Genomic DNA, 8757 nt, shown 5'->3' with positions numbered 1-8757 from the left:
TCGGTGTCCGGACCGAAGGACAACAAAATATTTTTGTGATAACAATTGCTTGCAAAGATCTTAATTTAGAAAAATCTGACAATAGTGAAGAAATAACTGGAATCAAGATGGAAATGTGACAACTTCAAATTGGGAAAACTTGATCTTGTTTTGGAGAAACCGGAAAGGCGTACACTGTTCTCATAAATGAGTAATCTCATACTTACGAATAATCCGTTACTATGAATTTTATCAGTGTTATCTCGCATGTTAGCTTTGATCATATAAACTAAAAAATGTTTATACTGAGTAATGAATTAAATAATTGTTAAGTCATTTAACGACAAAATTGTTTAAGTAATCACTTAAAGATAAGCAATATTGTCTTGATTTGGTGCTGTTAGATGAAGAAGCAAGCAATGGAACAATATTTTCTTTGACATAATGTCAAAAAATCCTTTGCTATTTAAGTGATGGTATTTTGTAATTTTACAAGAACTAAAATTTGGTAAACAAAAAATTGATTAATAAAAAATTATGTTTGCTATAAATTGTTATTCAAAACTGAACATCTTACAAATATTTAACTAAGAGAATTGCAAGAAATGAAACAGATGGTATTGAATATACTGCTTGTAGACTGCTACCACCTTTGCCATCATCACCATCGTCAGTGTCTTCAGGACCATTACATAGATTAGTATCGCAAATGGTACAGTTACCACCTTGCTGGTTGATGTTTTTGCAAGAATCTTGCAAAAGATCGTCCACTTCGACGCATTTTCTCACAATGACAGTTTGGTTATCTGCAATGAGTCAGTCAAGACACTTGTCCGAAATCACCTAATTGATACAAACTTTCAACATATTCCATCGCCAGACATTTGCTTTTGGCATCTTCTCCTAAAACATCTTTACATTTTTGTATTGCTATCGGTTCTTTGCAAGTTTCTTCGCAGAAGTAACACTCGTCGACGATGTTCTCTTCAACGTCGGTGTCAACACCATTACACAGATTTGTGTCGCAAAGGGTGCAATTACCACCAAGGCTATTGATGTAGTCGCAAGAGTTTTGGAGTTCTTCGTCGACGTTAACACATGTTCTTACAGTATACTCTTGACCATCTACAGAATATTTTGCTGCCAAGCATTTGCCAACGGTGTATTCTTGTAAAACATCTTGGCACTTTTGTATTGCCAACGGTTCTTCGCAGTCATTCTCGCAGTGGTAACACTCATCGACGAAGAGATCTTCATACTCGGCGTCTGTGTTACAAAGATCTTCAGCGCACATTGAACATTTCACCTCCGGATACACAAGATTGGCCATGGTGCAAGTGGAGCGGAGAACGACATCGTCCGGGATACAGCCTTTGGACAGTGTTACAGTGTCCCCATTGGTTACCTGATAATTGAGACAAGCTGCTTTGACAACTTTTCCTTCAATGGCAGTCAACAATTTCTCGCAGTGGTGTTTTGTCGCCGGTTCTTTGCACTCGTCGATGCAAACGTAACACTTATTCACTCCAGTATCTGCTTCTGTGTCTTGAGGGTCTGCGTTACAAAAGTCGGAATCGCAGGTGTAACAGGAATCGGTATTATCCTTGCATATGGTGTCAGACAAGTTGGCTGCAATGCACCCTTTGGTCTCAATAGTGCGACTCTCTGGAAGAAACTAGTAGAATCGTTGGAAAAATAAAAACGGTTTTTTTACCAGTCTTGGTCGAACTCGAGAAGCACTTGTTGTTAGCTTCACAATATTGTGTCAGTGGAGTCTCGCAGGCACCTTCACAGGAGTAGCATTTTAGTAATTCAGTTGTTGCCAAAATTTGAGAAATTTTCTTCAAGGGAGAAGAATTGCACTCGATTCCTTTTAAGGCACAAAGTGTTATGAAAACGACTGCGTAAATGTGGAACCTCATGTTGGAAGATCTTTTTTGACTGACTGACTGATGTATTTGAAGACCATAAAATGTATTGCTTTATCTTTTTCGGTATTTTTCGGAATAGAAAGTGAATAAAGTATCAGGACTCACTAAACGGAATTTATGGTTGACTAATCTATTTATTAGCCATAATTTTGCGTCAAATTGTTGCGCATACGTTTCAGTAAACCATCGATGTTTCACTTATTGTGGTTAGACTTATGGTGGTCATAAATCTACACCTGACACGCGCGTAACAAATTTTTATATCTTGACGATTTATAATCTTTGAGTTCAATGGAAAAAATGTGTTTTACATCCAAAATTTGTTGTAGTTACGACATTTTGAAAATCGTTGACCTTTCAGTTAAAAAAGTCAAAGTATTCATAGCTTTGCTATACGGTGCTGAAACCTGGAAAGTGGACAAAGAGACAACGAAGAAATTTCAAACCTTGATAAACAAGGCAATAAGGAAAATACTACAGACCAAAGAAGCAATATCGAATTGTGGAACAAAACGAAGCAAGAACCAATAGAAACCACAGAAAAACGAAGGAGTGGAATTGGATTGGACATACCTTAAGAAAGGGAAATGAAAATATTGTAAGACAAGCTCTAGATTCTAGAATATCAACCGGTAAGAAAATGGAAAAGCTGTAGATCCCTCGATAGATGCAGAAGAAGCGTAACAAGGAAACACAAGGCAATAGGCTTGACAGCGAAGAATAGAGAAGAATGGAAAGACGCAGTAAAGAATAGAAGGAAAGAGGATGCGTTGGATTAACCACAGAAGAAACGCGAAAACGCCATCAGAAGTAAGAAAATATAGAGAGAAAAAGAGAAGGCTTCCTAAATATTTTTGTCTTTTTAAAATGTTTTCTAATTTTTTTCTTAGTGACATCTGATTACTCGTTTGACGAGTAATAATGAATGAAAAAAAAAATGGAAACCTTTCTTTAAAGATTTATCATTTCTACGCCTTAATTTTAAAATATTCTCTGATTGGCAGTCTTTTATGCCACTAAATCCCATTTCAAGATTTTGATCTCAAGATTATAAATAGGTAGGCGTGTGCTTATCCGGTATTTCAACAAATTTGAGTGATGTTGTTATTTTCAATTTTCAAAGCACGTTGATACATTAATTCAATTACGAGAAAAAATTTAACACGATTAGTGATAATTCTACCTAGAATAACAATTAATCAAACATCAATCGCATAACCAGGAAGTGTGCTCTTCTTTCGTTATATCTGTAGAACTCATATAGGAAGTGATGAGGAGTTCTGAGATGGGAATCCTCTATTGAGGATCTGAAGTTTTAAATCAACCGAGATTTTTTTTAAGTGAAAATAACTTGACGCTGTTTTAGAAAAACCGGAAAGAATAGTTATTTGTATATCGAGGATGCGAAATCGTACTTTGACAAACCGAGAGAAAAATTGTCGCCAAGGCCGCTTTGCGGCCGAGGCAAGACAATCTCGTGATCGTAGCCAATTTCCTTCATTGTTAATAAAAATAAAGTCGGCCTACATGTCGCCATGTCGCTATGGAAACGACATAAATAAAACAATTCACTTTAAGAAAAATTGCAAAAATGTCCGAAGAAAATTACAATGTTTCTATTCCGTGTACTCATCCAGAGTTAAAAAAATATTTTTGTCATGAAATGAGTATAATCTCATGTTTACTGTAAATTTTTCAGCGATATCTCATTTTTCTGAAGTGTCTTAACCTGGATCATGGGGATAAAAAAAATGTATTTAATCATTCACGCAATTGTAAACATCGATCCATTACTTAGAAAAACTGTAATAATTGTTAAGTCATTTTGACTTATCGAAATAATCCATTCACAAAACGCAGTATTTTCAAATAGAAATGCTTTAACAGTGATTTCATTAAGCGTTGTTAAATTAATAAATAATAGCTTGGCTCAATTGATTTCTTTATTTCTTTGATAACGGCCTCAAGTTCATTTTTTTGGAATTCATGTGAAAAAAAAACTTTCATTTCTAATTTTTTTCTTTACTTGCTTAAATTCTTTCCTGTGTTCTTTTTTGCGGGAGCTTCTCAAGAATATTTTTAAAAGATTTTTTGTCGTTATTTGTTGCTTTGGAGCTCCAGTGATTCGAAGGGACTGTCCAGTTTCCGCCGTTCTCAATTAGTTGAGGATTCCGAGATAGAGCACAAAAGCCATCGTCGAAATTTATGTGAGCCCACCTTGATGGAGAATTTTAACTTTGAGATATTCCCGCAGGAGTAAATTTAACAGCAGAAACTATTCAAATCCCTAAATTCTAGGGAGTAATTTTTTGTTGACAAATCTATAGTTCAAGAGCACCACTATCACTCTAATCCTTACCGCATGTTTTCTTATCTTTCCAAATAAAACTCTGAGATTTATATAAACATTCGTCTTATTAAATAATAAAATGACACAGAAAAAACAACACTTTCAAGTCATTTTAACCAGAACATACATAACTAACGACAATAAGAAGAACCAGCACACACGAGTCTTCTCCCCCGAGTTGCAAAGATCCTCACCACAAACGTAACACGTCACATCTTCATATCGGTTAAATTTGTTACAAAAACTCTCAGCTTGTTCATCGCTCATGCACTGTTTTCTGGTCAATTCGTCTGAAATTAAAATAATTGTGATTATCTACATCCGCATAACATCAGAGGTGTTACCAGTGTCAGCGTGAGCTGAAATACATTTGGTCGGTGTGTGTTCTCCATACCTGAAGGTGCAGTTTTCTATACTCCATCCACGACCACAGTTTTCTAGACATTTGTAACACACTTCAACACCGGAAACTACCACGATTTTTTTTAATTACAATTTTTGATTTGGTAAGTGCAATTTTTACCTGTGTGGAAGCTGGTGTAGAATACTCCGAACCATATTAACAGCATATTTTACCGACACCATGATCTGTGGATTGTGCTTACTGATAAAACTCTAGCGGTAGATAAGTCAGTCAATATTTGGAATGGAATTTCGGACCTGCTGCGATATTAACGTGACAAGGTTTTTACAAAATATGACAGTTATATGACTTTATGTGAGATTACATTATCATCATATGGTGTCATCATCAAAGGTAATTTCTTCATTTTATAATGTACGCTCTATTTTACAGTAGGTATTATACAGGGTGATGTACGAGCCTAACAAATTTGTGATGCAACCAACAATACATGCCCCACACAGCTCAGTAATGTGTTGACTATGTTTTATCAAATAAAAATATATTTTTCAAATCCACATAATCGGTGCAAATGTAATGCTGGTTGCATCACAAATTTCGTTACTCGCGAATCACCTTGTATATTACTAGCCATTGAAGTGCGACACCCAGAAGGAGTAAAAATTTCTTGATGCAACTTGATACACGTGAGTGTAATTTTCGATGTAATTTAACACATTTATTAATTTTTTATCTCAATTATCTGCACAATCTTTATTGCCGCATTTTGACAGCAGTTGTCAAATATTATAATGCCAAAGAAATGTATACCCCACAAACTGTACTCGTAATACCGTGCCTATTATAACTGATAAACACGAGAAGAAATTACCTTGCTTTTTATTATCTTCACACAAAGATAAATTCCAGATCTTCTTTAAAATGTACTTGTCATTGCTATTAATGTTCTGCCAAGTGGTCCACAGCGGTAACATTAATTTCCTTGCCACCATTTCCTCAACAGAAAATAGTTTTCAGCGTGGGGCGCTGCTACTTTTGTCCATCCCAGTGCACCTCCCCCATGACCGAAGAAAAATGCATTGAGAGGTATGGAAGAGCCGAAACAAAATGCGTTTCAGCACACACCACTCTTGGTAACACTGATAAAATCAACAGCGACCAATTTTTCAAAAACCATCCCCGTAGGTTCCACTTTATTGGTCCGAAAGCAGTGCGTCAGGGCCAATCAATCTGAATTATTTTGCACCAAATTCGCAGATCTGAAAGATGTTACTTGTTACATTTGCGACGAAGAATTGTGCAATTCGGCGCCCAAATTGACGCACCTATCGCTAATCCCCGTCGTTATAGCGTTCATAAATAATTTGTACAACGAAATCCTTATCTTTCTGCCACAATAAATTAATAACTGGTTATTAGTGCAAATTGATAAAAAATCCAGTTTCTTATTTGACCGACAATGAAGAGTCTCCTACTTGCGACAACATTTGTCTTGATTCTTCGTCACGGTATGTTTGTATCTATGTAACTATCTGACAAACCAAGATCGTGTACCTATAGCTCTAGCAGCGGAAGAATGCTACGTCTGTTTGGAAAAATGTGACGACCCTCTGCAACGTCACGCTTGCAGAGACGATGGTTTAAGTGAAGATGACGAAATCAAGTGTTACAGCATCGAGGTGGTTTCAGGTAATTTGCACAAACTTGTAAACACAGTTCTTCAATGTTGTTGTAGGTGATTTGACGTCAGTCGAGAAAGGATGTCTTCCGGCAGATGTCGCTGACGCGGAGTGCGCCAAAGCCAATGAAATCTCGGGGACAAGTTGTACAGTTTGTGACACAGATTTGTGTAACGGTCATAGTGTCGGTACAGGAGGTGGAGAGATGGCGGTGTTGTCATATTTTCTTGTGGCGATTCTTGGTCTTGTCAACTTATTTGTATAAGAGATTTGAATAAAGTGCAAATGCTTTCGAGTCATTACCTGAGAGTATTGCTTGCAACAACGCTTAGATGTGAAGGATTGAAATGAGTTTTTCATGAGAACGAAAATGGTCTAAATCAAGAAACATCTTTGGTGGCCTATACCAAAAATGCAATCAACAAATTTGTTCTGCAATACAGGAGAAATCGCTGGAAGACTTCCAGAATCTGATGAAGCTCTTGAAAATTAAAAGAATGACAAAGCGCACAACCTTCAAACATTTTCGAATTTTTGTATAGTTTAAATTGGTTGAATAAGAGGTACAAAAAATCATAGTAGACATTTTTGTTGTCATTTAATTCGAAATTAAGTTACTTTGACAAGAGCCTCAATCTTAACCTCAATTTAAATCACAAATGTGATTTACCAACCTGGAGAAAACGAGAAAACCGATATTGTTTTTGATCTATGGTTACCTTAAAGGACAGTTCCCAATGGACAAACCTTTGTAAACGTTGTGCAGCATCTTCGCGATTTCGGGCAACTCATTTTTTACTAGTTAAGAATGGTTAAGATTAAAACACTGACTTCTTTAAAGTTAAAAATGTTTATTGGTAAAATAATGCACATTTTTTAAGTGAAAACAATACAAAAGATAATATAGCCATAGTACTTGGAGGTGCCAACAGTACCGCAGAAGCACGCACAGCTCTCATTGTATTTGGAATCACAATTTCGAAATTGTCGACATTACATCCACTCGTAGTGCAAGTTTTACAACCCTCAACATACCCTTCATTTATATTGTCTCTGAGATAGTCACAAGCTGTCAAATACTCTTCATATTTTTGAACGCACCCTCTGTACATTCCTCGCTTTTCACTGTCTGAAAAATAGGTATTCATTCACTCGTAATCTTCTGAAACTTACTGTGACTCACCTGTTTCGAAGTAGAGAGAGTAACACTCAAACTTGTTGTCGTTGCTGTCAGACGTTTCTTCTTTCATTCCATCTGGAAGATCATTACTTTCCTGGCACACCTTTCTGGTGACATTATGTTTCTCGGGTGAAATACAATTGTTTTGAGATGTTGGTGTACAGTCGTAGCAGTCTAGTTCGAGAGAAGTCACTAGAAAATCGTACTATGAAAGAATGTAATGAAATTATTGGCCTTGAAACTTACCTGAAGTGAGGATGTGGAGGAGTGCAACAAGTGATAGTTTCATGGTTTCAACCGAGACAAAAAATTTTTTAGTAATGAATAATGATTTCGTACAAATGTGCCGCAGATTATATAACACTATCTTTCCGCTCTTTAAATAAAACTACGTCAGTGTCAATAATATTTCTTAAACGCAAATCACACAAAAATGTATTTGCCAAATATGGGAAATTGTTTCCCACTCAAAACGCACTGGTTCACCTGTCTAGATTTTTTCCTCATGTGGTAGAAAAAAGTAGAACAATAATAATATCTTCAGTAGCGTAAAGTGTATTTTATATAGTTTGTCCAGCGAGAGATTGGTTGACATAAAAATCACTAAATTCTACGTAGAGAAAGCAGGACCTAGCGCACGTAAAATTTGAAATACGAGATCCTTCAAGCAGTAAAATTTTGCCCTGAAATTATGCTTTAATTAATGTATTCTAGTGCATTTTGTAGTGTTGGATTAATTTAATACATACAATTTAAAATCTGCCAATCTTTCGCTGGACGAAGTATATAATTATTTTTTTGCACAAAGACTGTTGGAAGACTACAAAGTAAGGAAAAATAGTGAAAAAAAATGTATAATGAAGTATTTAACATTTCTTTGCAAGACTGCATTTTCTGCTACTACGTCATTTATTAATGATAGAGCGTGTGGTCAAAAAAGCTTTAAAATATTGACGATTGAACTGCATTGATAATTATCAAATAAAATGAAAAAACGAATGAAAAAAGACGAAGGGAAAGTACCGTTACATGTCGTTAACAAACGATCAATAGGAGAAGAATATGATGTTATCTCCAAGGCCAACCCGATTGTAAATTTTCTTTATTGCTCAAACAAATATTATGTATTAGGACTTGATATGGTGATATGATGATTTTTCTCCGAAATATTTTTTTAGCTCTTGAGATAAAGATGAATCATAGAAATGAAAACTAGTGCCAAGTTTAAAATATTGATAACCTACCCGCGTGGTTTATCATTTATTGTTCCTGAC

General features: G+C 35.7%; 2 protein-coding genes and 1 long non-coding RNA gene across 5 annotated transcripts; 1 reads left to right on the top strand and 2 right to left on the bottom strand.

Moving 5' to 3' along the window:
• Window positions 1-514: 514 nt before the first annotated feature.
• On the bottom strand, window positions 515-1985 carry LOC138138103 (uncharacterized). The gene is made up of 3 exons (XM_069057853.1): window positions 1694-1985; window positions 838-1644; window positions 515-785 (listed from the first exon to the last, which is right to left on the bottom strand). Exons 1-3 carry the CDS (start codon window positions 1899-1901, stop codon window positions 553-555), a joined length of 1248 nt encoding a protein of 415 aa, XP_068913954.1. The 5' UTR covers window positions 1902-1985; the 3' UTR covers window positions 515-552.
• Window positions 1986-4306: 2321 nt separating this feature from the next.
• Window positions 4307-5642, bottom strand: LOC138137691 (uncharacterized). 3 transcript variants are annotated; one of them, XR_011161842.1, is made up of 4 exons: window positions 5496-5642; window positions 4784-4920; window positions 4605-4730; window positions 4307-4550 (listed from the first exon to the last, which is right to left on the bottom strand). It is a non-coding gene; the product is annotated as an uncharacterized lncRNA (long non-coding RNA). The 3 variants fall into 3 exon arrangements; XR_011161843.1 differs by having other exon boundaries at window positions 4784-4923; window positions 5496-5635; XR_011161841.1 differs by lacking the exon at window positions 5496-5642 and having other exon boundaries at window positions 4784-4961.
• A 285-nt stretch (window positions 5643-5927) lies between these two features.
• LOC138137690 (uncharacterized) lies at window positions 5928-6605 on the top strand. The gene is made up of 3 exons (XM_069057203.1): window positions 5928-6132; window positions 6185-6313; window positions 6360-6605. The coding sequence occupies exons 1-3, from the start codon at window positions 6084-6086 to the stop codon at window positions 6566-6568; spliced, it is 387 nt and encodes a 128-aa protein (XP_068913304.1). The 5' UTR covers window positions 5928-6083; the 3' UTR covers window positions 6569-6605.
• Window positions 6606-8757: the final 2152 nt, after the last annotated feature.

Source organism: Tenebrio molitor, chromosome 9, assembly GCF_963966145.1.
Source record: "Tenebrio molitor chromosome 9, icTenMoli1.1, whole genome shotgun sequence".
Taxonomy (NCBI): Eukaryota; Metazoa; Arthropoda; class Insecta; order Coleoptera; family Tenebrionidae; genus Tenebrio; species Tenebrio molitor.
The sequence above is the reverse complement of the archived record's forward strand: the minus strand, read 5'-3'. Positions and strand labels throughout refer to the sequence as shown.